At 50.5% G+C, this 27801-nt stretch overlaps 7 protein-coding genes across 11 annotated transcripts in view; 3 read left to right on the forward strand and 4 right to left on the reverse strand.

Moving 5' to 3' along the window:
- Positions 1-154: 154 nt before the first annotated feature.
- LOC117651909 (methylosome subunit pICln) lies at positions 155-1858 on the forward strand. Its single transcript, XM_034396467.1, has 5 exons — positions 155-262; positions 368-626; positions 828-964; positions 1036-1311; positions 1397-1858. The coding sequence occupies exons 2-5, from the start codon at positions 508-510 to the stop codon at positions 1501-1503; spliced, it is 639 nt and encodes a 212-aa protein (XP_034252358.1). The 5' UTR covers positions 155-262; positions 368-507; the 3' UTR covers positions 1504-1858.
- A 409-nt stretch (positions 1859-2267) lies between these two features.
- On the reverse strand, positions 2268-3406 carry LOC117651908 (protein MIS12 homolog). The gene is made up of 4 exons (XM_034396466.1): positions 3198-3406; positions 2940-3106; positions 2734-2871; positions 2268-2656 (listed from the first exon to the last, which is right to left on the reverse strand). Exons 1-4 carry the CDS (start codon positions 3283-3285, stop codon positions 2387-2389), a joined length of 663 nt encoding a protein of 220 aa, XP_034252357.1. The 5' UTR covers positions 3286-3406; the 3' UTR covers positions 2268-2386.
- Positions 3407-4100: 694 nt separating this feature from the next.
- LOC117651905 (long-chain-fatty-acid--CoA ligase 3) lies at positions 4101-13160 on the forward strand. Of its 3 annotated transcripts, none has more exons than XM_034396462.1 (10): positions 4101-4292; positions 7050-7192; positions 9956-10171; positions 10255-10432; positions 10507-10995; positions 11069-11312; positions 11393-11565; positions 11651-11914; positions 11995-12270; positions 12350-12504. In XM_034396462.1, exons 2-10 carry the CDS (start codon positions 7055-7057, stop codon positions 12502-12504), a joined length of 2133 nt encoding a protein of 710 aa, XP_034252353.1. In that variant the 5' UTR covers positions 4101-4292; positions 7050-7054. The 3 variants fall into 3 exon arrangements, with proteins under 3 accessions (XP_034252353.1, XP_034252351.1, XP_034252354.1); XM_034396460.1 differs by lacking the exon at positions 4101-4292 and adding an exon at positions 5349-5403 and having other exon boundaries at positions 12350-13160; XM_034396463.1 differs by lacking the exon at positions 4101-4292 and adding an exon at positions 6716-6890.
- On the reverse strand, positions 13061-14326 carry LOC117651907. Its single transcript, XM_034396465.1, has one exon. It carries the CDS (start codon positions 14082-14084, stop codon positions 13302-13304), a length of 783 nt encoding a protein of 260 aa, XP_034252356.1. The 5' UTR covers positions 14085-14326; the 3' UTR covers positions 13061-13301.
- A 228-nt stretch (positions 14327-14554) lies between these two features.
- LOC117651903 (histone deacetylase complex subunit SAP130-A) lies at positions 14555-20510 on the forward strand. 3 transcript variants are annotated; one of them, XM_034396455.1, is made up of 18 exons: positions 14555-14712; positions 15272-15368; positions 15455-15505; positions 15592-15667; positions 15749-15849; positions 15920-16031; positions 16106-16322; positions 16426-16624; positions 17012-17473; positions 17554-17649; positions 17746-17913; positions 18002-18265; positions 18360-18933; positions 19021-19341; positions 19438-19505; positions 19577-19920; positions 20007-20126; positions 20217-20510. In XM_034396455.1, exons 2-18 carry the CDS (start codon positions 15275-15277, stop codon positions 20370-20372), a joined length of 3423 nt encoding a protein of 1140 aa, XP_034252346.1. In that variant the 5' UTR covers positions 14555-14712; positions 15272-15274; the 3' UTR covers positions 20373-20510. The 3 variants fall into 3 exon arrangements, with proteins under 3 accessions (XP_034252346.1, XP_034252347.1, XP_034252348.1); XM_034396456.1 differs by having other exon boundaries at positions 18372-18933; XM_034396457.1 differs by having other exon boundaries at positions 16426-16564.
- Positions 20511-21102: 592 nt separating this feature from the next.
- Positions 21103-25230, reverse strand: LOC117651985 (the record flags this gene model as incomplete). The annotated part of the gene is made up of 13 exons (XM_034396611.1): positions 25174-25230; positions 24979-25065; positions 24614-24851; positions 24449-24567; positions 24209-24328; positions 23975-24054; positions 23498-23884; positions 23104-23380; positions 22935-23030; positions 22052-22739; positions 21802-21995; positions 21442-21735; positions 21103-21378 (listed from the first exon to the last, which is right to left on the reverse strand). Coding segments are annotated over exons 1-13 (2859 nt in total), but the record flags the coding sequence as incomplete, so codon positions are not given.
- A 92-nt stretch (positions 25231-25322) lies between these two features.
- The window catches only part of LOC117651986 (IQ motif and SEC7 domain-containing protein 2), a 54696-nt gene continuing 52217 nt past the window's right edge, over positions 25323-27801 (reverse strand). Inside the window, exon 9 of the mRNA XM_034396612.1 lies at positions 25323-27715. Coding sequence (XP_034252503.1) covers positions 27348-27715 — 368 coding nt within the window. The 3' untranslated portion in view covers positions 25323-27347. The remainder of the gene's footprint in view (positions 27716-27801) is intronic.

Raw genomic sequence — 27801 nt, forward strand, 5'->3', positions numbered from 1 at the left:
ATTCACACTACAAAACAGACCAAGCCGTAGGCAACCCTAGATAGATTAATTAACTATTGTACGCGCGTAATTTCTGCTATTCACCCTTTAAAAATGGTCTGATGATAATTTTTTCATTGAATCTGCTAGTAGCTATGCTCGTGAATATTTTCCTGTGGATTTTTAATTCATCTTAGATTAAATGGAGTGCTTACACCCGATGACGTCGTAGTGGTGGTAGACATGCGCAACTTAAAGTGTGAAGCGCCATTCATTTTCGGAGGTGCATGGCGATAGTGGTTTTTGACGTTTTTGTTGGTTTATTTGTTTGAAACGTCAGAAAACACTCGTACACCTTCTGTTGAGCTTCGTCTACGACTTTTTGTAGCTGGCTTCGCCTGACAACTTGGATTCATCGGGCATTAAGGAGCCCGTGTCGGTGAGGTTGTCAGGGCCTGCCTAGGCCTGCCCCAACAACAGACGTGCCCGCGAGGTTAGGACCTCTTTTTCTTGGCAACAACCACCACAATGGTTGTACTCAGCACCTTTCCTCCCCCGGCTGAGGGAGTTCGTCACCAGCAAATCAACACTGAAGTCTTAATGAACGACCGGAGCCTTGGGAAAGGCACCCTGTACATCGCAGAGAGGTGAGGTGCCTATTTTGCCTGAACCCTCCCTTTCTCGAGAATGAAACAACTTTCCCTAACAGTGAAATTCGTGCTTCTTTGTCGAGATATTTTGGGAGGATTTATGTTTAGTTTCTCGCTGGTGACAGAGCACACTCTCTGAACTGTCATTAGATTGTGTTGTTTGGACTTTTGTCTATTATGTGGTTCTAATATTTCCAGCCGAGTGTCTTGGGTCAACTCAGCTAGTGGAGAAGGCTTCTCTTTAGAATACCCTCACATCTGCCTTCATGCCATTTCAAGAACACCAGTGGAATGTCTATACATGATGCTGGATACTAATGTGTCACCAAAGCTTGGTACGTATGAGAGCTGGGATAGACATCCAGCCATTATTCTGGAGATTAATTGCCTGTCTGATTCTTGTCAGGTGATGGAGAAGGAAACGATGACAGCAAAGATGACGATGAAAATGATGAAGATGAAGATGAAGAGGAGCAGGAAAGCACCGTTATGAAATTTTTGCCGGAAGACACAACTGCTCTAGATGCAATGTATCAAGCTATGAGCCAATGCCAGGCTTTAAACCCAGACCCTAATGACTCTGATTCAGATCCAGAAAATATATTTGTTGATGCTGATGGAGATGAAGGTATAGAGGGCGAAGGTCAGGAAGGCCATGAAGTTGGTGGAGATGATGATGATGGTTGGTATCCAGCATTTTATTAAGTAAATGGATATTTGTTGCTAAGTTCCTTTAATTAAGATTCTGGTTTCTCTTGTTTCCTTAGGATACGAGTATGAAGAAGCAAACAATGGCAATGGTCATACCGAGAATGATGCAATGGAAGTGGATGCAGCCCAGTTTGAAGATGCAGATAGTGATATTGATAACTAGTACATTTAATCTAATTTTGAAGGTAGAAGACACCTCAATTTTAACACTTAGGATTTCAACCATTTCCAATGTCATTCACCCTTATCATATTTTCATAGCATTCCTTTAGTTTCTTGTTGTCCCATTCATTTCTTGATCTTGTACCTGTAATGAACCACATGTCCTATGTTCTTTCCACAGATGTAGTTAATTTTCTACTCATCCTTTTGTAAGATGGGGCACTTACATTCGGAGTACTTTCTCTTTTACCTTTGTATTCTTTTCTTTTTGTTCCCCTTGCAAAAATTATGAAATAAGTAAACTTGTGTGACAAGTGTATTTAATTTATTAAAATAAACATATTGTAGAAAGTTAACCTTTTTATATTAATTGATTTTGTCTTGGAGCAGTTCTGTTTGCTTAAAAGTGTATTTTTGTTGTTGTTGATGAGTCTTGAGGGGGCTCAATCAATCAATCACCCAACCCCTCTCTTTGCAACATGTAGAGCTCTGCATTAGAAACCCTTTCTGTCATGTGCATGCGTTTAAACACGCCTAGAAAGTTTAGCCTGCGGCTCCCAAGGGCCAATTTCTGGTAAAGTAAGATCTAATGGGGTTACTTAAATCCGCCAGTACGGGGGCATAGGTCACAGCCTGAAAAGAGAATGGGGGACAGAATGCTACCATCGACCCAAACGGTGTTCACCTGAATGGTTCGACCTCCCCCGCCTTTTGCGGAAAAGACGGCTTAAGCTAATAGGGAGAGGGTGGGGGAGGATAACAAAATGGTGATTCATTGGTTTTTATTTTTCAAGTTATAGAACACATTATTATTCATAATCCAATCCATAATCCATGTTATTCATAATCCAATCCATAATCCATATTATTCATAATCCAATAAGTTAAGAATCATACAGTTCAAGAACTCTATCCATTAGTTCTGGGTTGCTTTCTTCACAGGGTAGCTGAGTGGATAGTTTCAGATTTGCCTCTTCAACTTCTGCACCTAGTAAATTCTGAGCCACTGAGTGCATTTCTTTTGATTTCACAGCTTTAGCCAAAACTTGAGGATTTTCTAACTGATCCAAAGCAGTCTGAAACAACTCAACACGACTTTCCATCTGTTTGGCCATTTCTAGTTCTTCTTCATAGCACTTTTTAAGGTACATAGCCTGTAAGGAATTCTCATTCGAATTAAAATAGTTTCTGCATTAAATCATCCATAACCAAGGGACAATTGTTCTCTCACCCGCCGATATCTGGATTTTAATTTGTCAATTTCACTTTTCTCATTGAGTTCATCTTCAGGTGTGTGTCTGTTTCTCTGCAGTTTATCCTCATTTAACAATATATGAGGAGGCAAGTCCATAAATCCATGCAGTTGCTCCTGAAAGAAACATTAAGTGAATCAATCTTGCCTGAAGCACCAACCAAATAGAAAACCACCACACCCACCTCCAATCTTTCAAATGGGGCTTTGGTCACTTCTGGCCATTTCTCCAACATATTATTTGCGACTCGTTCTATGGCTGACTTGCATTCGTCCGTCGTTTCTGATTCAAGTAGGCTAATCTTCACATTACGGACGGTTTTAGTATATTCTTCGAACATAGAGGCCTTAACTGTAGGGAAAAGCAGAGTGTTGAGTTAATAGTGAGTTTGATGTAAATTACATATAAAAGTACACAGTAGCAGGATTAGGTTATTTCGTACTATGCTCCATCAGGTCTTTCTGACAAAATCCGTATAACTGCGTTTCATACTCATCTTGACGTGAATATACCGGATCGCGCTTGGCCATAGCTGACAGATCAACAAACCTATCAAAACTGAACGAAATTGCCCCGCAGCCGGCAGTACGAATGTGTAGTATATACCAAGAACACTGTAACGACAACGACTATCTATTTTCAAAACAAACCCCTCCCTTCCCTGTCCCCTCGCCCTGCCCAGAACAGACGAACATCAAATACACGGCTCTCATAACCAACAACAGACGATATCAATATTAAAGCAAACTTTCATTATAGTTTTCTACTCCGTAAAACACTACATTATCGGTAACATTCAAAAACATTTTTCATGTCTTTATGTTCATCTTCGACAAAAAATGTTGGATACAGGGTATTGTGATGAGTGCCTCTCTTGGGCTCAGTTGGTAGTAATAGATCACCTTACCGTTACCGAAAAAGCAGACGACAGCTCAAGAGAGGCTCTTTGCCGTTACTGTAATGCATATGGTCCAATTTCCGTGATTGTTTTGTGCGATTGTTGTCAAAATTTGTAAAGGGTTCAATATAGCATCTCATTCCATTCATGAAATGCACATATCAATGAAAAAAGAACATTTTTGTTGATTTTGGGCGCCCCACCCGGCTTACTTCGGGCTGACAAACCTTAAAGTATTTCTATTCTTTTAAAATATTGAAGATTTCTGTATTGTTAGAAAATAAATGATTTAATTTGAGAACAAAATGTTTTTCTTGCCTTCTAGTAGCCGTTTTCTTCTTTTAAATCTCGGTTGTTTTATTTTTTTTAACGCTGCACCCTTTTCCCACGGTTGGTAGTGCCGGCGATGGCGTCACAGCAGGTGCAGGCGGTTTGCCGGCGGCGACAAGGCGGCGGCATCGACCCGGGATCACGCCACCACACTCCCACCGACCGCGGCTTCTGATTGGTCAGCGCCAGAGCGGAGTGAGAGGAGGTGCGTGCTCCAAATACGCTCTATTTTTATTGAAACACGTAGAAGAGCCCGAGAGAGCCGGAGTGTTGCTGACTCGCCTGCTGCTACCCGAACGTAATCTGCAGGTAAGAAAGGACCCTGTCGTCCGTTTGTCGAGCGTGTCACTCAGCTGATTGTCAATCTTAACCCTCGGGACGTTGGCGCTGCCTGGAAAGCCAGCCGTGGAGACGGCAAGGGATCCTGGAGTCTGACCCAACTGCCCTTTTCGCACGCTGTCCCGGCGACCTGGACCGTGGTGGCTCGCCCACTCCGTTCCGGGCCGCGGGGACGAGGCTCTCGTTGGAGGCGAGGGTGCTGTGCCTGGCCTCGCAGCCAGGTCGCGTGTCGTCGTGCCCCACATCTCCCACATCCTGTCATCCAGCTCGCCTCGCGATCCGTTCCGTTCGCCCATTTGACTCCTCGTGGCTCGCAGGGCTGCCTGGCTCGGCCAGACCCTGGCATTGGCCTGGCAGTGGCCGGCATGGCCATTTCGGCTGTTCTGATCTCGAAGCAGGGCGGTCTGGGTTCGGCCTGCCTCGGTTCTGTTGATCCTTGCCTGGGCTCAGCCTCCTTGGTACAGGGCCTGGCTGTCACTGACCTAGTCTCTCTGCATTCGAATGGAGTTTGTTTTGTCAGCTCTGTGGCACATTCAACTTTGGGTTGAAGCTCCTGTGTGTATAATGACTGCATTGACTGGTTTTAAATCTCTCATTCACTGCGTTGTTGCCGATAAAGTAGTTGTCGTTCATTCAACAGCTTGCGCGCTGCAATCAAGTACTCGTGGAATGTCAATCCGAAGTTACAGTTCCTTTCTAAACAAGATGTTAGGCTCGATTGTCTTATTTTCTTCAGAAATTTATTGGCACTGACGGTCTTGTTTTTTGTCCTGGCCTACCATCCCTACCATTTGCGAGCCTCATTCAAGCTTGAAGAGCTGTTGTGGCTTGAACGTTATTAGCTTGTCAGTTCTGTGAAATTTTTGGTTAAGTTCAGTGACAGCTTGATGAGATTCTGGTTAAACTCGGGTGTCCTAATTAATGGATGAAAACCAGAAGGTTTCGATTCATTCACATTCTGTTTTCCATTCTGCTTGACAGTCAGACTTTACTTGGAAACAAGCCACCCTTTTTGCCGTTTCTTGAGAATCTTTATCTTGGATGGTTGAATCTATGATTCAGGTACTCATCCGTGCTATCAGTAAGTAATATTAAGCGTGGCTCTTGTATCTATTGAGTGATCGTGCTATCGCAGTTTTAAAGATTAAAACTAAACCTATTATTAACTTGTAAAGCTGGAGTGCCTTTATGCCTCCATCCCTTTCTTTTGCTCCTTCTTTATTGGAGCATGAGCACTAGCCAGTGATTCTCTCAGGAAATCCGTACTGATAAATTAAAGATTCTCGCCAAGTTTTCATCTGTCTATCTGTTTGGCGTGTTGGGTGGGAACGTTTTTGGCTCCGTGCGCAGCCCGCTGGATCGGCACTCGAATTGACTCGTTTGGCCCGCACTGCTTTATAATTCGAGTTATCGAGGCGGAATGGTGAGATTACGCAACGCGGTCGCTCTTCGTGCATGTAGGGCCCCCAGCGGGCCCCGGTCCGGCCGGCCTGGCCGTGTCAAATGACCCTGGCTCTTTTTTTGTTTGTTTGCACTTTTGTTTTTTCTAGGAGAGCAGCGGGCTCTGATCTGTTTGCTTTCCCACTCGTTGAAATGCGGGAGTCGCGCGGTTCCATGATTTCCACACCTCAGTGTTGCAGCGCGAGGGGCGCTTTGAAAGGCGTAGACCGCATTTGCATGTTGCATCCCCGATTGGGCCACGCGATAGTCAATTTCCCTTCCGGTCGGAACGGTTCTCATCAGTGTGGTGGCACGCGTGATCCGTGCCTTGACGTGACGACGCCGCGGCTGTCGCGAGTCCGCGAGGCCAGCCCACTTCCGGGCCGCGTCGCCGCGTCGCCGCGTACATGTACACTGTGGCGGCCGGCGGACAGGAAGCTGGCGGTGCCGCCTGTCCTGGCCGACTGTGCGGACCGCGGCCAGGCTTGGCGGGGCGGGGTGGGCTGTCCGCGATCGAGGGGGTCTTGGCGTGCTGCGCCACGGCTGGCGGCCATGCTGGAGGGTGGCAGGTGGCTGGGCTCGGCGGGGCGAAGGGCGGTTCTCGCGGCGCGCATGGCGGTGGGCGTGCTGGTCCGGGCCGGCCGTCTCCGTGGTGTGACGCGGGTCCATGAGGTGGCGGCGTGTGCTCGGCGCGAGTGATCATTGCCGCCCCTCCCCCCTCCTTTGTGCTGCTCGCTGCGCGCTGGGCGCTGCGGGTCGGGGACGGGCCCCGGTCGCGCGTCTTGGATTGGACGGATTGGACGTTGATCCGCGCTGGTTTCCGTCCAAGGTCCGAAGGTAGCGTGGCGATGAGGCTCGCCGCGTCCTCCTCCTCCGCCGCTGCCACCGCCGCCGCCACCATCGCGGCAGCAGCGGCTACTGGCTCGGCGGCGCACTCGAGTCGGCGGTGATGCAGTGGCGGTGCTGGCGGTAGGGCAGTGAGGCGTCGGGTCCACTCTGTGTTGGTCCACCACAAGCGCGGCACGTTCGTCCACGTTTCCTCCATCGCCAAGGAGCTCGCGTAGCAGTCCCTCTGGACTTCCCTCGCCCCGCAGTGCCCGCAGTCTCGGCAGGCTTCGCGCTTCGCAGGTTGGGCCCGTTGTCCGCCGCTCTCCGCGCGCCCTCAAGGACGCGGTGCGGCCGTTTGTCTAGCTTGGCGCGGCCTGGACACTGGGACTCCAGCCCGTCGCGTGCGCCTTGTGTGCGGTGCCCCTCTAACGCGGTGTTGTGATTGTTTGTTTTTTGCAGACAGCATGGCGGACAGCATGTGGGTCGGCGGTGCCATCGGTGCCATCAAGGCCGTGGCTTTCTTCTGCGACATCGTGACGTACCCCTTTTACCTGATTCTGCAGCGGCCGTGGGAGAAGAAGCGCCTTTCGGAGCGCACCAAGGTGAGTGTGGGGTTGGGTTGCCACCTGTTGTGGGGTGAATGCGCTCTACCCCGCCTAGCGGCCTGCCGCCGGGCCGGGTGGACACTCTAGTTTCTTTCCATCGTTGTTGGCGAGTGAATTAATTGACTGGAGATTGGGGTTGGGGCCGTCTGGGCGGCATTGGGGCATTGTGACTTCCGCGGGGTGGGGAGGGGGGGGGGGTGCCCGTATGTATGGCTGGTGCAGCCACCCCCGCGCTCCCGCTCGCCGCGCGGGAGGGAGGCGGTGACCCCTCGGCCAAGGTGGACACAGTGTGGACTCTACGACGCGGGCCTGGTGGCCCCTGGTGGCTGGTGGCCTGGTGGCAGCCCTGCCGCTGCCTCGGGTCCACGCCGCGGGGCGGGGGGCGGGGGTTTGGGGCGACGCGACGCGAGATAGGCTGGCCGCGGCGCGGGGGTCATGGAGCCATGCCGCACCTCGGGGCTGGGGCCGGGTAGGCCGGGGGGGCTCTGCTGCCTCTGCCGAGCTCGCAGCTTTGGTCGCCACTGTCGTCTTATTGTGTTGCGTTTACGCATTTGGACCGGCGCCTGGATGCAGGGCGCGTGGCTGGCGGGGGGAGGGGGAGCGGGCGGTCCCACCGCACGGTGTACGTACGAAGTGCGGACGGCGAGGCATTGGCGTGCAATATAAATAAAATGACCTTTGGATGGCCGTGCGTCGGTCGCGCTTTTTTTTTTCGTTTCGCCTCCGCCAGCGGCGGCCGGCTGTTGTTGCTTCCTTCTGTGACGTGTTTAGGAACTCGGAGGGAACCTGTTTGCGCTCCCTCATTTGGTTCAATCGCTTTCATCTCTCTGCCGGTTTCGCGTCGGTTTCGCGTTCGTCTGCGGCCAAGTGGGTCTCCCCTCCCTTTCCCCTTTCCCCTCGCGCGTTTCCGGCCGGGGAAGAAATGCTCGCCGGCATCTCTCTGCATCTCGGCGAGCTTCGCGCTCGGCCGCCAAGCCCCGCGGAGCCGCGACCGCATTGCGGTGTAGCTGCAGGCGCTGCCGTGCTATTTACTTGGCCGATGGTGGAGCTTGACTGCTATCAAGCAGCGAAGCGGCCGAAGGCAAGGACTGGGGTGTCGCAAGCGGCCAGGGCTTGAAGCGCGCCAGGCGCGTCCAGGGGTCATGCGGAGAGGAGAGATGGCCACCGGGTGTCTCGAAGCACCTCGAAAGTCCCCTCGGCCGGTGACAGCTGGTCGGTTCCGCTTTTCAACAGGTGCCTGCACTGCACGCGAGCGTGTTATCTTTGGCAGTGCTCGAGGATTACGCGCGTCCGGGCCTCCCTCTGGGGCCCTCTTGACTCTCTGCACCCTACACTGCCCCGACGTGTGTGTGCCAAAGGTGGCGTCGTGTGCACGGCGACCACGGCGGCGTCCTGGAGGCACTTGGCGGTGCACTGCACTGCCTGGGCGGCGCGCGGCTGGCCTAAGGCTGGCCGGCCGAGCCGCTGCCGAGTTTGACCTTGCCGCGCGTCTTCTGCTGTCCCCGCCGCGGCCGCGACTCGCGACTGCCGTCTCGCGGCCCGCCGTAATTATATAGAGGCTAATAATCTGCTTTGGATCCTCCGACCGTCACAACAAACGGGAGGCTAATGTCGAGTTTTTTTTTGCGCGACTGTACAGTGTGCTCGCACACCTGCCTGCGTTGCCGCGGTGGCAGGCAGGACGAAAGCCCGGCGGACCCGCGCGGTGAAGGGGACTGAAGGGAGGGGCGGAAGTGGGTCACAAGATGCAATTTGGAAGGCTGGGCCGGCCGGGCCTGCAGGGCCTGGCTGGGCGCGGATGCAAGTCGCGGGGAGGGGATGCAAGGCCCCTTCCTGCTGGTGATAGGCAACCCGGCGGGTCCTGGCGGCCGAGTCCTTCCCGCTGGACACGTCCTCGTTGACGTAACGCCGTGTCCTTGACACCTGTCGACGAGCGGCAAGTGTAGTACAGTGTAGGTGCCTGGGCGGGTCCGGGCCTGGGCCCGAGTTTAGAGTTCAAGTGGCTTGTTTGTGGAATCGGGCGTGTTAGGTCGTTCGGTCGCCGATCCCGGCACGCGGAGCCATGAGGCGGAGCGCGCGGTAGGAATAGGAAGTGCGTGGCCTGCGTGGCGCGGCGCCGGCCCTCCGCGCCGGCAGCAGAGTCGTTTTTGTAGCTCTGTCTCTCTCGCACTTACGGGGCGTCCCGCGCAGGTGCGAGAGAGACTCTCGGAGTCGGTCCGCAGACCGGGCGACCGGTTTTGTCGTTGCCTCCGCGAGAGCTGTCCTGCCTGGCTTCGCTGTCCTGGCCGGCTTCGCTGGCTTGTCCGCGGGCACGCGGAGGCCCTCGTTCGGTGCGGCCGGCGCGGCGCGGTGCGAGAGCGGCCAAAGACCGTCTTATCGAGTCTCGACGGGCCAAGTACGGGAAAAGAACTTTGGTCCTCGCGATTAAAGTTGGATCACTGTTTGTCCCAGACTACGCGTTTGGCCACGTTCGTGTCGCCGTGCGCGCTATCTGGATTTTACCTGTCGTGTTGGGCCTCGGACGGGGAGAGATAAGCCCCCCGGGGAGACTACGCAGTTTAAGATTGGGCGGGAATTTTTAGTTTTGGCTCTGGCATGTTTGAAAGGGTTGTAGACTTAAATTTTTCCAATCTCATGAAAAGTTACAATTAAAAATCTGAATATTCGTTTAATTACAATTCCACTTTACCCCAGTCCATTTAAAATAAATGACTTTCTCCCTTGAATTGAGTTTTAATTTTGTCTTTTGCTTGTTTTCAGGCCGTCCCTGTCTCCGTGGAGGCCAAGAGCATTACGTACAGGAGTGTTCTTCCGCCCCGAAATATCCATCTCACTCTTCTTCGTGAGGAGGTGAACACGATGGATCTTCTGGTTCGCTACTTGGCCAAACGGTACAACCATCGTCGGTGTCTTGGTACCCGGCAAATTCTTGCCGAGGAAGATGAGAAGCAGAAGGATGGCAGAAACTTTAAGAAGGTGGGCATTCCTGCAATGCATGCTGCTGTAAATTTTTAGTTTGGTTTACATGTTAACAAACCTTTTTTTCTTTTTTTGTACAGTATGTTCTTGGAGATTACCACTGGAAGAGCTACACACAGGTTGATCAAGAATCTACTGGATTTGGAAACGGGTTGAGAGCTTTAGGCCAGGAGCCACGCAGCAGTATTGTGCTGTTTGCTGAAACTCGTGAAGAATGGATGATAGCTGCCCACGGTTGCTTCAAACAAAACATTCCAGGTAAGGTGTCTTGAACTTATGCTGGAATTACATACCTTGATGCATGTGTTTCTAATCATGAATGTCTGTTTCAGTTGTCACTATCTATTCAACTTTGGGAGATGAGGCCATTGCCCATGGAATCAATGAAACTGAAGTCACCATGCTGATTACTAGTCATGACTTGTTGCCCAAATTCAAGAAGATTCTTGCCATGTGTCCTAAGGTTCACACCATCATTTACATGCGTGACCAGTTAAAGCATACTGAAACTACCGGTTTTAAGGAAGGTGTCAGAATCATCAGTTTCAATGATGTTATTAAAATGGGAGATGAAAATGCGGGCAAGATTGTGGCTGTTCCACCTACTCAAGATGACACTGCTATAGTTATGTACACGAGTGGATCAACAGGTGTACCCAAAGGTGTTATTCTCACTCATCGTAACATGATGGCTACCCTGCGTGCCTTCTCAGACTGTGTAGACATCAATGAGGAAGATGTCTTCCTTGGTTTCCTTCCCTTGGCTCATGTGCTAGAACAGGCTGTTGAAAGTGCGTGTCTTCTATATGGTGTCCCTATTGGTAAGTAGGTTTAATTTTTGCTCTCTTGATGTCTATCCTTGTGGCCTTCTCTCATACTTCTGTTCTTTAACAGGTTATTCCACTCCTCTAACAATGATTGACTCCTCAAGCAAGATCAAGCATGGAACCAAAGGTGATGCATCTGTATTAAAACCCACTCTTATGACTTCAGTCCCTCTAATTTTGGATAGGATATACAAGGGAATCAATGATAAGGTTACCAAGAAGGGTGGTTTCTCAAAGGCACTCTTCGAGTTTGCTTGCCAATACAAGAACAAATGGACCCGAAGAGGATTCGATACTCCTCTCATTAACAGGTATGGGAAATGTGCTTTTGGTAGCCTCATGGCACCTTTGTTAAATTTTTAGCATTGCCCTAACATTATTTTATTTTTAGTCTCATCTTTAAGCCAATTCGCTCCATCCTTGGTGGTCGTATGCGCTATGTTCTGTGTGGTGGCGCTCCTCTGTCGCCTGAAACTCATGAGCTCATCAAGAACTGCCTGTGTGCAACTGTTCTCCAGGGATACGCACTGACGGAGACTACATCCTGTGCAACTGTGATGGACAGTAAGCCCAAATGAACATTGAATATGGTTTGTTACTTTTACTCTGCAGTTTCCTAACATTGGTTTTTTTTTTTTTTTTCCTCTAGTGAGTGACAGGACTCTGGGTAGGGTTGGAAATCCTACAACAGTGACCGACCTCAGGCTTGTCGATTGGGATGAAGGTAATTACAGAGTCACAGACAAGCCCTATCCTCGAGGTGAAATTATCATCGGTGGTGACAATATCTCCCCTGGCTATTATAAGATGCCTGACAAGACAAAGGAGGACTTCTTTGAGGAAGATGGCAAGAGGTGGTTTAGGACTGGTGATATTGGTGAATGCCATCCAGACGGAGTATTCAAGATTATTGGTAAGTTTTGTTCATCTGTTATTTACTTTTCTCTATCTTTCATTAGCACTTATTCATTTTATTCTATTCTTTCTTCACAGACCGCAAGAAGGATCTAGTCAAGCTTCAGCTTGGAGAATATGTTTCCCTAGGAAAGGTAGAATCTCAACTGAAGACATGCCCACTTGTGGAGAATATCTGCGTGTATGGAGACCCCACTAAGCATTACACAGTGGCCTTAGTTGTTCCCAACCATTCGCACCTTGCCCAATTAGGCACTACTCTTGGCCTTTCAAGTGCCAGTTTCGAAGAGCTATGCTCAAATCCTAATGTTGAGAAAGCAGTACTTCGTGAATTGGGAGAACATGCCAAGAAATGTAAGTTATTGGTTTGCTTCTGAACTCTTCTTTTCACATCATGAACATTTTTGTAACACGAGTCTTCAATCTCTTACAGCCAAATTGGAGAAGTTTGAGGTGCCTGCTGCTGTCAAGCTTTGCACTGAGGTTTGGTCGCCAGATATGGGTCTGGTAACAGCAGCCTTCAAGCTGAAGCGCAAAGATATTCAAGAGCGGTATCAGCATGAAATTAACCGCATGTATGCATCATGATAGCCAGTTAGCTTTTTAAGCTGGCTTGTTAGAACCCAGTGTGTGAGTGTGTGTTAGTGCCCTGTACATATTGTATGTATTTGTGTTGAGTGCAATGTGCTATTGAGCCAATTAGGTTTTAGTTTTTTGTACATTTTGATTGGTCATTGTAAGAAAGTAACTTTGATACTCATTGCTTAATACTATTGGAACAAATCTTATGTCATTTTGGTTGTACTTGTGCAGTGACATATCTTAAATGCACTCTTGTACCTAAATTATTTCAAATTCTTATTTGGTACAAACAAAATGGTTGTGTATGCTATTGTGAGCTCGTCTGAGCACTTGAGCAATTCCTTGTAAATGAAGATTGTATATACTGTACATGTTAATAAGCGTGGAGATGAGTGCCACGCTGGCGTGACATCACAGCAGGCCTGCCCTGTTACTTATTTATTATGAAATGAAGAGTCTTTTTATTTAGCAAAGTTAAAGACTGTTATTAAATGTTAAGGAATAGGCAGAGCATTAGTCTCTGCAAAAATCGTGATATATACACTAAATTTTGTTACATCAATTAAGCTTGTAAAAGAGCGCTTCATTTTTATTATTCATTTTGCTGAGTCTTCCCCATTTGGTCTTTGTAATTACAAAATAAATCACATTTCAAATTTTAATAGCTTTCTAATTTACCTCATAACTTGAATCAAACCAACTATCTGCTCAAAACATGACACTTTACACATGAACTTTGAAACTGCATAAAAATAGTCTCAGTATCTTAGTATTAATATAACTACTGCACTTTCCATTCCATATCAGCGATACATTTTGGATTTTTGTTGAACAAGTCTTGTTTGACGACCCATAACACTGAGAGATGAAGCTGGTCCTCTCTGCGGCTGCTGTTCAATTGGTGGCAGGACAACATTTGAGCGAACTGTTTGCACGTTGCCTCTTGAACCCGGAGTTCGTCTTGGCAGTGGTGATACCCTCAATATGCTTCCCAACTCTGCCTCAGGACTGGCCAGTGGCTTTCGGTTACTTTCCTTGCGCGCAGATTGGCGATGAGTCAACAATGGTTCTCTATGGTGAACTAAACTCACAGAGGATGCACTGGTCTCCCTGGTCGTCTTGATTTGCAAATTGTTCAATATTTCGGGCCTCATTTTAGTGTGTAACTTTTTCATCACTTGAACTTTTAACTGTTCCCTTAGTTCACTTAGGTCACTGTTCTGTCTCTGAAACTCCTCTTCGGTGCCCTCTCCGTGGCTCGCATACACTTCCTCTTGTCCTTCTTCTTCTGAGGTACGGGGCCCGATCGGTGGTTTGACTCCACAGACTCGGAGATGAGGGAAAGTTGCCCGCCACTGGGCAACCTCGAGTCGCAAATGAAGGGGCAAAGTTTTGGGCGATGCTTCTCCATACAGAACTTTTTCAATGTCTTGTAACTGTTGCCGTAAGCGTGATGTCGCTTCTCCTTCCACATCGTCAGACCAACTGGCAGAACTTGACCAGCTGCGCGATTCGACATCACACTCCCAGTCGACCGAACTGTTGCTCTCTGATAAAAGGGCTTCATTCTGAGCATTCGCAAACATTTCATTTTTGACAAAATGTCATGAACAACGTACAGATTATAGAAAACACAGTCTTGAAATGATGCAACAAATGTTGCTACAGAGGAAGAAATGACATGTAAGTCTTGCCATCAAATAAGGTCATTTTTCCTGAAGAAAGAACGTGTACATTTTACATATCTTCTGAAGTTGACAAACATTCAATCTTCCCTAGCAGAAGGTATGTTGTTTGGGTTTTCTAGCAGAAACCCTTGGAAACTTCATTTCTTTTCCTAGAGGGCTGTGTGGCCATGGCCAACATACTAGTTTTTCCTACTACCATTACTTTCGCTTTAATCGGACCTTTTTGATTCAAAAGTGGTAAATAAAGCAGGTGATTGCTAATTATTATTTATCAACTTTATTTAAAAGTTGAATTTTAGTGTGGATGAAATGCTGCGGCGAGAGATTCAGCGCGAGAGTTGCCGATCTTGAAAACCGGTTTCCCCCCTCCCTCTCCTCTTCTTTGAAAGTGGCGTGGCATAGCGTAGTGTTTTGGCGTCGGTGAAAAGTCGTCAGCTGTGTCTGGCCGAAGACCGTATTTTTTCCTGATATTCTCGAACATTTTCCATTCATGTAGGGAATCAGTGTGCTTCCAACAAAATCAATCGTAAGTTTTTGTATCTGCGCGATGAGTAGCGAATGGAAAGGTTCTTCTTTCCTTACTTGGTCGTGATAGAAATGAGCTGCATATATAACCTGAAGGTTCTCTTCAAATATATTTTCTGTGGCCTGATCATGCTAGTCAAACGTCGATATGAAACGCTATATGCCCTTTCTTTTTTTTTGTATTTATATTTATTTCAATTTATTTCTGCACTTTATTTGTGTTTTGTGCTAAGGTCCTCATATTGTGTTTCGCGGTTTCAGAGCCTCCACTCCATAAAACTACCTATCTTACTGGCCTCATTCAATTCTTATTTTGTTTTGTTTCTTTCAATTAAAAACTCTTTAAGTTTTTGTCGAAATTCTTCTTTGTTCTATTAGCTTAAGGCCTATGTCGCAATACAAAACATCCCTACTCATTAGCATGTCTATCCTACCTTATTCTCAAACCCTGTGTTTTTCTTCCTGGAGCTACAATTATAGTAGCACTGCAGTGATAATCTTCTCTTGGCCTGAGCTCAAGTCACCCTGATACTGAGTTAGGAACCCTTATGAATTCACAGACAATGCAGTCGGGGGGTCCACCCGCCAGTACGGCACCATCTGCGTCGACCAATGCCCCACCCCCAACCCAGTCAGTGGGAGGCATCTCTAAACCAAGTAAAGCAACAATTTTATTTGAAATGTATATTTTATTTCCAACATTTTTTCTTGATTTAAAGTGTCTAACTGAATATTTGTCTCAGGTGGGAATGTCATCAGACCTGCTCAGCAAACTTCATATCATGTGCCACGAGGTGAGATAGTTTTGTTTGGCCCATCTGTACCATCAAAACAGCAAGAAGTGGTTATCATTTATTTATAAATTCATTGTAATTTTCAGGAGCTGCGGCTGTTGCTAACATTGCCATGCCTAGACCAGCATCACTGGCTACAGTGCGCTCTGGCCCTGCAGGAAGGTGAGTCTCTGCTGATGGCTTATTGGTAACAACCCTAGAAAGCCAAACGCGTTCTGATATTAATATTTATCTTATTTACAGCCTGGTGAGCATCAGGGGATCCAGCAGAGCTCCAAGCCCAGCACCACAACCACCACAGCATCAAATTCGCACTCGGCCTGCCAGTTCACCAGCCCCTTCTGGTTTGTTAGAATTTCTTTATTACCCAGTCAGAAATTATGGAGCAAAAACTAAAGTGTCGTCATTTTTCAGGTTCAAGACCAATTACACCTCAAAGATCTGATACTCCACGCCCCCCTTTGGAGAAATCATTTGGAAAGAGTCCAGTTCCTCTGCAGCAGGGACGTGTGACACCACTTGTTGGGTAAATTTTGCAGCAAACTCCCTTCCATATTTATTTTTAAATTCAAGGACTTAGTTTTTGACTCTGTTTTGCAGTCAAAGTCGTCTAGCAGCCCCTCCTGCCCTATCATCTCAACCTGGAGCACCAGTTCAGATAGTCACTCAGACGGTCGGTCAAGCTGTAACACTTTCAACCAGTCAGCCAGCTGCTCAGCCCACCATGCAAGTCATTACTCAAACTCAGCCTTCACTCCAGCCCACCCTTTCAAGTGTAACCTTGGCTGCTGGGGGTAAACCACGACCAATAACCCAGGTAAAAGAGTGAAACAGTCATACTGGTTGTTTGGTTTTTTAAGATTCAAATCCAGCCAATAAATTATAAATTTTTTGTTCTGTTTTTCAATCTGGGTGCTCAGGCTGGTACTGTTACAACACTTCCAACAAACCCACCTGCTGTTGTTTTGGCAACTCCCGCTCGACTTGCATCTCCTGGTTTGATCGGGGTGCAAACTGGCACAACTCGTCTTGCAGTTGCTACAGCTTTACCCTCTTCAGGTGCAAGGATTGTCAGCCCATCCGCTCGGGTGCCTCAGGGACGAACAGTCACTTATACAAGTACGTTTTCTCTTTTCTTTGGAGTGTAACAATGTAGTAGTAGTTTTTCTTTCTTTTTTTTCCCCTCTTAATTTGTTAACCTGGCTTTTATTGTCACTCCAAAGAAGTGGAGACATGTAAATAAATGGTAGTAGCTTTGATTCAAAGATTTACAATAAATCAAATCCAGTTAGCAATCTTGGTAGAACCTGTGAAGGATTGATAGATTGATATCTTTCATACCTCACTTTAGCTGACAGTCTTCAACTGTGGTATGAAAACAAGAAATGACATGGTTCATACACGGTACTTGCATAATTGACTAACTCGGAGCTTCTTATGTTTGCCTTATTGCTTTTGCCCAGTAGCTCTTTAGACTCTTTTCTAATTTATTTGGATGATTGACAGGCTCTCATCAAGTTGCCATGCAGGCTGGCAGAATGCCGCCCACCCCAGTCCGTCTAGGTACCGCTGGTGCTGGCCGTGGTGTAGTCTCTCTGCATCCAGTGCTCGGGGTGGCCCCACTCAAGCCGACCCCAACTCCTGGTTCAGCGTCAACAACAGTCACTGCAGTTTCCACTCAGTCGGTGGGGCAGGTCTCCGCCCAAGGCCCTGCCACAACCTCCACAATCTCATCTGTTCAGCCGCCACAGCCTTCGGCTCTGCCTTCACTCCAGCCTGCCACGTTGCGGGCCTTGCCTGGCCAATCTAAAGTGATGGCCTCTGCGGTGGTCACTGTGGCTGCAGTGGCAGGTGGTCCTCTTCGCTCTGTTGTAACAGCAGTTCCACCCGGAGTTGCACCGACAACAACTTTGGCTCCTGTGCCATCTATTTTAACCTCTCCGGCCTCAACACCTGCTCCAAAACCAGGTAACTTAATCTTTTCAGTTGCCACCTCTAATTTCATGTTCAATCTATTAGCTATAATTGCCCCTTCTTTTTTAATCCAGTTGCGTCTCGTCCAGTTCCTGTTGCTGGTCAGCAGGTGCGTCCTGTACAAGGCCAACCAAGTGTTTACATTCAAACTGCACACCGATCATCGCCAGGTTAGTTCTTTTCCTTTACCTAAATTAACAGTGTTGTCCCTCTTTGTCTTTCTTATTTCACCTCCCCTGTTTTTTTGTTTTGTTTTTTTGTGATAGGTCCAGCTGGAGAGCGTAGTGGCACCTTCCCAATCCAGCCAGCAACCTACTTCTACGAAGCTCCTGCTGGCTCGTACCAAGTGGCCAACGTTGCTCAACGCTACGCTGGCGGACCTCCATTCATAGTGCAGGCCACTGCTGCTCGGCCCGTTGGAACCGCTCCACACGGTAACTGGAATTTATTTTCGTTTTGAAGCAAGGTTCCATTCCATGAGGAGAATGAAGCGTAACTGTCTTGTCGTTGTCCACCCTGCAGCCATTGCCTCTGCGCCTGGCGCTGCGGCCGCGGCTTCCAGCACGACCAGTGTGCCGGTGGCCGTGGCGACCAGTGTGGTGACCAGCGCTGGCTCGGGCAGCGCGGCGGGCACCGTGGCCAGCATCGGCAGCAACGTGCTGAGCAGTGTGGTGAGCAACGTGGTGAGCACCGGGCAGCCGGGGCAGCCGCCGCGCTTCAACTCCATCATGGTGCTGGACCCGTCCCGCACGGCCCTGCCCATCCACGCCGTCGTCCCCGCCGAAGGTAAAGGCGCTATTGTCGCTGTCTGTGTTTCTCTCCTCTCTCCCTCGAGTGTTACGCAAGTGTGGACTTCATGTATACTCCTGCCTTTTTGCAGGTGGTGTAACAGGAACAACCTACATAGCGGCTGATGGTAGCCTCCTCCCTGTACAAGCGTTGCCAGTTTCCGCTACAGCTGCCCAAAGTGGCTCGACCCCAAGTACACCTTCGGTTTCGCAAGCCAGCAGTCAGTCTGACTCCACGCAGACTTCCCAGCCTACACAGATAGTCACGCAAGTGGTGTCGCAGCCTGTGACATCCTCGACGGCGGGCCATCTTCCGATGCAGATCCAGATGGTGACCACTCCGGTTCACATCCAGATGCATCCCCAAGGCCAGGCTCCCATCTCCCAACCCCAAATCATTCATTCCAGCTCTCAAAGTGCCACCGCCCACTCTTCACACGCCACCACACTGGCCCAAACGCAGCCGGCGTCGTCCGTGCCAGTGCCATTATCTCTGGCCATGTCTCAGGTGCTTTCGCACTCTCAGCCGCACACCACTGTCCACCTCACCCACTCCTCACTTCACCCAAGCTCGCAGTCCCAGACTCCAGGGCCCACACCCACCACCCCCAACAAGCCCAACGCCTCACCCCGCCCCAGCATTCTCAGGAAAAGAGATAATGAAGGGTGAGTCGAGTTTGTGACCTGTTCTCCAGCATTTGGATTGTTTCCGTGCCTGACTGGCATCATCCTGTAACATTTTTAACATTGCAGCTCTCCAATGAAGGCTCAGAAAAATCTGACACCTCTGCTTCAGAGCATGAGCTCTATTCCTCCCTCGGGCACAGCAAGCAGTCTTCCTCCCGCTGCCAACCCGCCGTCTCCACCGTCTCCCCCCAAGCGGCCCGACTCTGGCGGACCGCAGTCCAGCGGGTCGACCACGATCTCGGCAACGTCGTCGCCAGGCCAGGAATCCCCTCCTGCGGGAACCAACCAGCCGCCCCCGACGGCTGCGAGCATTACCGCGGGCCTGCAGGCCGCTGGACTGCACGGCACTGAAATGAGTCCGCGCAAGAAGCCGCGCAAGCAGCAGCTGTAAGTACATCATGAATTTAAAAAAAAAAAAACAACTGAACAACATTATACTGCTTTTTTGAATGTTGGAGAACTAATTTTGACGCTTTCTTTCAGAACGGGCAATGAGCTTCAAGAGCACAAAATGAGTGATGAAGATATGGAATTTCTTGCTGAAGATAATGGTAAACCAAATTCTCATCATTTCTAACTCTTCTCATCAATCTGTTGTCTTATAATTTTTAATGTATTTCAGGTGACGATTTTCCTCTGAATCAACAAGCTCAAGAGCCACAGCAACTTCATCAACAAGTATTACAGCAGCAACAGCAGCTGCAGCAGCAACAGCAACTGCAACAGGCTCTGCCTCCACCTCCGCCTGCCCCTAGAGAATTCACTCTGAAGAGGCCCAACATCTCCCTACTGAGTACCTACCGTTATTCTTGGAAGTCCCGAAATAATCACTTCTTAAGGCACAGTGATGTGAGACCAAAAGATGAAAGGAGGCCCTCTGTAGGTGATTTAGCTTCCCAGCGTCATATTTATCAGAGGCTGAATGGGTGGAAGGTTCACCATTTAACGGCTCAAATGGAAGACTTGGTAAGTGTCTGGATGCTAAGCATCTCAGTTCCTCTCTTAAAATAACTAAGTCTCTTTTATTAATGAGCTTTTCTTTTGTTTTATAGGCCGATGTTGAATCAGAAGTATGCCAGCAGTTAGAGTCTATGTTAGGAGTGCTGCAAAAGCAGGGAAAGACAGAGCAAGATGAAGACAAGGATGTGAACCGTGTGAATGAACTTATCAAGGTACTTGAAACCCACTTATTTGTTGATATCTTTGTGTGCAGTTGTGTTTTATTTATTTTTTGATCCTTACTCTTTTGCTATTGTTTACAGGGCAATATGCAGCGAAGCCGTGTCATTGCTGACCAGTTGACTGAAGCCAAGGCCACCGTCATGAAAATCTTCGATCATAAGCCTCATGTAAGTGATATCATTCACAGAAGCTCCGGAAAACGAGAAAGAATATTCAAAAAAAGAGAAAAATCATAGTTTATTTAAATAGTACAATCGCAAATTGTATAATTTTCCTGTAAATATCAATCTAATTTTTTCCTAAGTACAGAATTATTAAGGTGTGAATCACTAGATTAGTTGTCATAACAAAATAAAAATATGTAGAAATTAAAAGATTTTTTCTTAGAAAAAAAACAAAACAAAAACAAACAAAAAGACCCAACATAAAATAGTAACAAAAAACACAAGTAGAAAGAAGGTTAACAAAAAAAAATGGCCACAAGAGTATCAAAATCAACATTGTAAAAAAGTGAGCCCACTTGGAAGAGGGTATCCACCAGACGCTTTGAGCTCGGAGCAGGACGAGGGCGAGTGAGACAGTGATTCCTCACTAATGGACTGCAACGCCAGAGTAGCCGCCTGCATCACCACTTCAGCTTCGCGAATCTCGAACCACCCCTGCGGAGATGTTGGGACCAGTTTGTCACCGAGTCGTCCGAGGGCATGTGCACACACTGGACGAGTTGGCGTTGACGCCCACCTTTAGCTGGTGGGGGCTGGTGCTGCTTGGCTCTGGCCGCCCTGCTGTTCCCGGCCTTACTTCCGGCCTGCCTACTTCCGCTTCCGCGCGTTCCGCGTCTCGAGGTGCATTCTGCCCTGCCGACACACACCAATTACTCCAATAAGTTGCCGAAGCTGCGGCACGGCGTTGGCGCCAGCGCCACGGACCTGCGCCAGGGCCGGGGCTGGGGCCGGGCGTGGGCGGGTTGGTCCGCAGCAGGCTGGTGAGCTGGGCCTGGTGCAGGGCCTCGATGTGCGCGGTGGAGCGCGCCAGCACGGCCCGCATGTCCCTCTGCAGGTCGCGCTGCACCTCGGCGCGCAGCTGGAGCCGCAGCTGGTCGCGCTCGCGGCACATGGCCACGGCGTGCTGGTCCATGAGCTTGCCGACGGCCTGGGTGTGCGTGGCGCGCAGCGCCTGCACGTGGCGGTGGTGCTGGTCGCGCACGGCGTGCAGGTGCTGCTGGTGCGCGAGGCTCTGCGCCTGCAGTTCGACACGCGCCAGTCACAGCCCAATCGAATCGGCCAAACACATTCGAGTGCCTACCTGCAGGCGCGCGGCGCAGCTCCTGGACAGCACGCGGTGCGCGTTGACCAGCACGGCGCGGTGCGGGCCGCGCAGCAGCAGCGCGTCCAGGTCGCGGGGCGTGTTGGGCGGCGGCGCGGGCAGCAGCCTGGCCTCGGGGCTCTTGTTGTGGGCGACGCGGCGACGCTCGATGAGCAGCTGTCTCGCCAGCAGCGGCACCGCGCGCAGCAGCAGCACGCACTCGGCGCTGGCGGCGCGGCACCCGCGGCTGCAGGCACCCAAGTGCCGCACCGCGCGCCGCACCTTCGCGTCCACCTGCAGCACGGCGGCGTTGGCAACGCGAAACGCACCGCGACGGTGGAAGGAGGTTTCCCCTGTCACCTCAGCCAGGTCGCGCTCGTCGGGCAGGCCTTCGACGAGCTTGGACGGCGTGTGGTCCAGCTGCTCCTCCAACCTGCGGCAACAAGACCACCGCGTTCCAGGCTGCCGCAGGGCAGTTCGAGCAGCCGGCCGCTCGCTTACCACCCCTTCGCCTCCACGCCGGCCACCCCGCAGCTCTCGCCGCAGCAGTAGGTCTGGTCACCGCCGCCGCCAGGGCACGTCACCGAGTGCTGTTCGTCGCCCTCCTCGCCCTCGTCGTCGTCCACCAGCTTCGCCTGCCGCTTCGAGTCCGCCGTGGACTGGTTGTCCTCGGTGGCGTCGTTGCTCTGTGGAGCGGGCGCGCTCAGGCCGGGTCTGTCCGCGCCCCTTGCCTCGCCCAGGCCTCGCCTTCCCTTCTGAGGCTGTACCTTCTCGATGCCGGAGTCGGCCGACTGCTCGTCGGAGCCCTGCCCTGGTTCGTCGTGCTGCCCGGGGAGCTGGCCGGAGAGCTGCCCCGTGAGCTTGGCGTGCACGGACCGCAGCGCGGCCAGGTCGCCGGCGGTCACGGCGCTGCTGTCGATGAGGTCCTGGAGCCGCCGCTGGAGGAAGATGTTGTGTGTGCGCGCGCGCTCGGGCTCCTCCTGGTGCACGCCGTGGCTGTGGTTAGAAGTCTCTTCGACAAAGCTACTGAACAGTGCCGTTGGGAAGGGTACCGCGACCGCCGCCAGCTGCGCTGTCAACTGGGAGATTCGCTGGCGGGCGCGAACCAGCTGCTGCTGTCTCCGCGCGCCGTCGCGCGCCGCCCTGGCGCAGAGGGCCTTGATGCTGGCCAGGTGCACGTGCAGGGGCTGCTCCGTGGTGCACGCCGTGGCCGCGGTGACGGGCCGGACGACGTCCTCCAGCGACGGCCAGATGTGGCGGCGGAGGCGGTCGCGCAGGCGCCGCCAGTCGGGCGGCCTCCACGTCGACGGCCCTCCCGGCCGCCACTTCCGCGGCCGCGAGGCCCTGCACCCGCGAGCAGGCGGTGGAGGCCGCGGCGCTGGCCGGGCAGGCCGCCTCGACAGGCGCTTCGGCGACCTGGGGCAGAGGAAGTTAGGGTGCGGCTGTGCGTGGGTGGGGTGGCTAGACCGCGGCCAGCCGCTAGCCGCTTACGCATGGTGTCGGTGGGGCCGGTGACTTGAAGCACGTCGCAGTGACCAGCTGAGCAGCGCCACCGCGTGCCTGTCCAGCACGTCTTGCTTCACGATGCGCTGGGGTAAGAAAGCCTGAGTGATTGTCTGTTCAACATGTTCAACGCAAAGGCTTTTGACTTTGCCGCCGCACCTGTTCGGGCTGGCCCCGGCTGGTCTGGGACTCCCCGTCCTTGACGTCCTTCTGGAGCGTGGTGACGCTGTCCTCGAGGATGTCCCCCGGCCACACCTGCGTCTCCTGCTCCGTCTGGCGGGGCCGGTGGCGCGGCCGGTTGTCGAGGTGGCCGTCGTGGAGGCTGGTCGGACTCACAGGACGCCTTGACCGTTGCGCGAGGTGCAGCTGCAGTGTTTGCACCAGCTTGGCGCGCACTGCCGTGAGCACGCTCTCCAGGTCGTCCATGCCGGGGCCGCTCATCGGCGCCACGGGGCGTTCCGGAGGGCGTTCCAGCGGGCGTTCCAGAAGGCGTTCCAGCGGGCGTTCCAGAAGGCGTTCCGGCGGGAGTTCCAGCGGGCGCACAGGTTCCGGCGGACGTGCCGCTTGGAGTTCCGGCGGCCGTTCCGGCGGGCGGTCCGGGCTGGGCCGTAGCAGCTCGTCCAAGCGGTCCACGCTCACGTCCAGCAGGTTCTCCGTGGGCACGAAGATGGGCTGCTGCTGCTGGGGCGTGAGCGCGTCTCCGGCGCCGCCGCCCCTCTCTCCTGGCGGACTTGTCTGCCTTGGCGGGCTTGGCGGGGATGCCGCGGCCTCGTCGTCGGGTGGCTCCGTGTTGGTGGCGCGGTGGCGGGGCCGGGTGGCCGCGCTGGCCGTGCTGGTGGAGGCGTTGCGGCGCGGCGGCCGGCACTGGACGGCGCGACACTGTTTGCGGGACGCCTGCCCGCCGGCCTGCACGCCCTGCTCGGCCGTCTCCGCCTTCTCACTGGCCTGCACGCCCCGCTCCACTGTCCTCGTCTCCCCGCCGGCCTGCACGCCCTGGTCGGCCGTGTCCCTGGCCTGCCGCTGCTGGTACTCCTGCTGGTACTCCTGGTGGTGCTGCTGGAGGTGCTTGTAGCGAGCCACGAGCCTGGCGAAAGCTGCGCGCGCCCGGTCCTGCGCACCCCACCGAGACTGTGAACGCCTGCGAATCGAGGACAGGCCGGCCCGCCGACGCGCGCGTGCGGAGCGTTGCCTACGCTCGAGTCCACAGGGGCTAGAGCCTTGGAAGCCTGGGCAGCCTTGGCTAGCCTTCCAGCTTGCGGTGTACCTGCGTGTCGCGCAGGTCCTTCTCGGCGCGGTCCGCGCGTTGCCGCCAACGCTGGGCCTCCTGCTCGCCGTCGGCCACCTGGGTGCGCAGCCTGTCCACCACGGCGCCCTGGCGCTGTGCCTGGCAGGCAGAGGCATGGGCCTTGAGAACGGCGAGCCTCTAAACGTTCGCGACGGGCAATCGGCGGCAATCGGCCACCCCTGCTGCAGACAGCTCAGTGCTCGGAATGAGCTGCCTCACCGCCAGCTCCAAGTCCTGCCTCTCTCGCTGCCACTTCGCCTCCTGCTCCTGCAGCTGCCGCGCCGTCCTGGATTTCTCCTCGAGACATCGGTTCTTCTCGGCCTGCACGGAGAGAGGGGCTCAAACAGGCTCCTTAGGTGACAGCGTGCTACAGTGTGCGCGTACCTCGAGGCGCGCGAAGCGTTGCTGCCATTCTGACGATTCCAAGGACTTGGCGCGGACTTCGCCCACCATCACCTAGGACCAGAGCCGCCTTAGTTTCTGTCATGTAGTCGTCGGGGAGGTGGCCGAAGTGGCTGTGGCGGAAAGTCCTTGCCTGTGAGACGTCGTGCGCCGCCGCCAGCTCTCCAAGGAGCTCGCGACACTTGCCCTCCCAGAACAGCGCCGACAGCGCCTCACCTGCCTGGGGGGTGAGATCATGGGTTCAAGTACCGGCGGTTGCGTCTGTTTTTTTTTTGGTGTGTGTTTTTTTTTTTGGGGGGGGGGGAGAGAGGGGTGCTTTCTCGTGGTAGTTTGAGTTGGAATGGTACCTGAATGCCCATGGTGTCTGCATGACCTCTGAGCCCCCGCGCGCCACCCCCCGGGTCCTCCGGCCGCGGGACGCAGTTAAGCAGAGCCTGGAAAAGGGTACGGTGTCATGGTCGTCATGGTGCCGACAGTGGCGACATCCCGGCGCCGAGGAAACGCTGGGAAAGGCAGGGAATGAAAAAAAAAATTAGGGGCACCATGGTAGTTGCTCCCGCGCCATCGAAGGTGTTGCCATGGCACCGGCGCCACGTGAATTATTGAGAGTGCCACTTTGTTTCAAATGGAAATGTAAGTCATGTTTTTCTGGGATAACCAGGGTCATCATAAAAGAAGGGACACACTCCTCTCTGTTATATTCTGGTATATTTATCATCTAGGTAACAATCGCCTGCTCTTCAAGAATCTGTACACAATAGATACATATTTACAGTGAAGTTTGATGAGAAATGATAATAATGATGAATAAAAGTCATATATTATAGAAAACTATGAGTTAATCTTATTAACATTATCATAAACTTAAATGAATCCTTCTCAATATTGCTGAGTATAAAGGGGACTAAAAGCACCAACCTCAAAGAAAGAAAACGTCAACTCAATAAAGTAAAACTTTGGTTCAAAATTTTAACACAGGACAAACAAATTGGCATGCAGATGATTCCAAACAACATGATTGGTAAAGAAGTATTAAACAAATTAATTAGAAAAGGTATACAATGGATTACAAAAGATATACAAAACATTAAATATTGCTTATGAGATTACAATATGTACAGATTAGATTACTTAAATTAGACAAAGGAAAAAGACTTCCGAGGCGTTGCTAGCTTACGATCATAATATTAGAACACCCCCCATTATAAAGACAACATCCGAGCAATTTTGACTTCTTTTTTTCACATTCTTATGTAACAAAAACAGAAATTATTGAACATAAGCCTGAGAAAGACAAAACTGAATAAAAATGCAACATACCCTCCTAAAGGACTGGCCCTTTAGGAGGGTATATTGTATTTTAATTAACTAGAGAGCACACTGCACATGACTTATAAAGGCTCTGACCCACAAAGGGAAGTTAGAACCTGAAGCAGGTTTAATTGTAACCGGAAGGTGAAAACAGACTAGCACCCACAATACTAGGAATTCCTAAGATAAATTAACAAGTTTTCAATCAGACAAAAATAATACAAAGAAGAAACGGGTAACATTTTAAAAAATTATCGAAACAAATCATGAACCCTTCAAACTTATTATTTATGCAGAAAATTTATACAGTTACAATTTTATCCAGAGCATAATTCAGCCACGATAAATGAGACATTATCAGATATAATCAATGGCAATCGTTGCAGACTACAAACACCAAACCAGTCACCAACCAAATCAAGAAAAACAAAAAAAACAAAACAGGAAAAAGACATAAAAGTACTGGTCCACAAGAAGATAAAATTAAATCGAGACAGTGCAAAAACAGAGCGGAACAACCACAAGTTCAAATTGGCTTCTATAAGGAATGACTAAACAATTTGAAAATTAGAAGACACAAAAACTGCTCCACATGCGCTTAAAACAGTGTGGGAGAATGGCAGTGTGACAACAGAGTGATCATTGGTTCAAAAAAGTTAAAAATAGTTTATGGAACATGCCATTTACATTCTTACTATAAAACTTAAAAACAGAAGTAGATGACCATGGTTTAAATACTTCCAAACAATGACAATATTGTAATTTATCTTATTGGCAACAAGTTAAGGTAATAAAGTTTCCAAGAAGTTATTTTTAAAATAAGTCCAAGTCAACTACATATGACAATTTGACAAAGTTGACATTAATGCTGAGCTGGATAAAATGCACCTTCCGTTAAGTGCAGTCTCAAGTTCCCTAGTTTGGACCCTATCAAGTGAATGAACATAGGAAGGGAAACAGCACATTTCATTAGGCTTTGGTACATAAGCCTGTAAGGACTCTCAGTTAACATGAAACCAAAATTGATAATAAGCCACCTTTACAACCACAAAACACAGCCTCAACAAAGTTTATAACAGGGTCAAGAAAGAAAGATATTAAGTTAAGAAAAATAGAACTAAGAAGACCCACAAACATCCTTTGCATTTTGACAGTTGAATGAAACAAAACAAGGAACCACAGGACAAATGATAAACATAGAGTTGCTCAAATCGGTTACCCAAAGACACTCTAAGCAACTATAACACAACTTTGATTGAAACGATACAATTTTAAAAAAAGAACAACCAAAAAATATGCACATAGTTTATCACTCAACTGTCAAATTGCAGCTAAAAAAAGATCTAGGTCAATATCACTGGCCAGATCAGGACTAGAGATTTCACAGGCAATGGGCCAGAGAGGACTAGACTTCAGTACTGCGACTGTATGGGCTGTTTTCATCTCGAAAAACCTTCCGTTCTCTCTTCGCAAATAAACCACTCAAGAGAGACGGTTGCCCAGGGTGGGCAGGGTGCCCAGCATGGCCCATGTGCCCTGCGTGGTTTGGGTGCAACACATGATTGTGCGGCTGCTGCATTTGGTGTGGATGACTTTGGATATGACACACTGCTTTGCCAACACCTTTGGCAATGGCACCAGGAGATGGTTGCACATTCTGAGGAGAGGAGTCCCTGCTCACTGTGCTAGCTGATGTTGACTGGAAAGAGATGGACATTCCACTATCCAGGGACCCAACACTGCCCCTGCGCTGAGGTTTCTCGGTAGCTATAACTGTAGACAAAAAATAAAATAAAATAAAATGTGCTACACTACAACACTGTTTATTGGCGCAAATACACCAACTTCTTTCATAGTAG

This window comes from Thrips palmi, unplaced genomic scaffold, assembly GCF_012932325.1.
Source record: "Thrips palmi isolate BJ-2018 unplaced genomic scaffold, TpBJ-2018v1 HiC_scaffold_6, whole genome shotgun sequence".
Taxonomy (NCBI): Eukaryota; Metazoa; Arthropoda; class Insecta; order Thysanoptera; family Thripidae; genus Thrips; species Thrips palmi.

Bases quoted from the DNA above. Each gene is read 5' to 3' on its own strand.
- LOC117651909 (XM_034396467.1), top strand. From the start codon at position 508: ATGGTTGTACTCAGCACCTTTCCTCCCCCGGCTGAGGGAGTTCGTCAC. The intron at 627-827 runs GTGAGGTGCCTA...TAATATTTCCAG, and splicing joins ACCCTGTACATCGCAGAGAG to CCGAGTGTCTTGGGTCAACT. The intron at 965-1,035 runs GTACGTATGAGA...GATTCTTGTCAG, and splicing joins TAATGTGTCACCAAAGCTTG to GTGATGGAGAAGGAAACGAT.
- LOC117651908 (XM_034396466.1), bottom strand. From the start codon at position 3,285: ATGGCCAAGCGCGATCCGGTATATTCACGTCAAGATGAGTATGAAACG. The intron at 3,107-3,197 runs GTACGAAATAAC...TTTTCCCTACAG, and splicing joins GAAAGACCTGATGGAGCATA to TTAAGGCCTCTATGTTCGAA. The intron at 2,657-2,733 runs GTGAGAGAACAA...AATTCCTTACAG, and splicing joins TAAAATCCAGATATCGGCGG to GCTATGTACCTTAAAAAGTG.
- LOC117651905 (XM_034396460.1), top strand. From the start codon at position 5,364: ATGGTTGAATCTATGATTCAGGTACTCATCCGTGCTATCA. The intron at 7,193-9,955 runs GTGAGTGTGGGG...GCTTGTTTTCAG, and splicing joins GCCTTTCGGAGCGCACCAAG to GCCGTCCCTGTCTCCGTGGA. The intron at 10,433-10,506 runs GTAAGGTGTCTT...TGTCTGTTTCAG, and splicing joins CTTCAAACAAAACATTCCAG to TTGTCACTATCTATTCAACT.
- LOC117651907 (XM_034396465.1), bottom strand. From the start codon at position 14,084: ATGTTTGCGAATGCTCAGAATGAAGCCCTTTTATCAGAGAGCAACAGT.
- LOC117651903 (XM_034396455.1), top strand. From the start codon at position 15,275: ATGCAGTCGGGGGGTCCACCCGCCAGTACGGCACCATCTGCGTCGACC. The intron at 16,032-16,105 runs GTAAATTTTGCA...TCTGTTTTGCAG, and splicing joins CGTGTGACACCACTTGTTGG to TCAAAGTCGTCTAGCAGCCC. The intron at 19,506-19,576 runs GTAAACCAAATT...AATGTATTTCAG, and splicing joins ATTTCTTGCTGAAGATAATG to GTGACGATTTTCCTCTGAAT.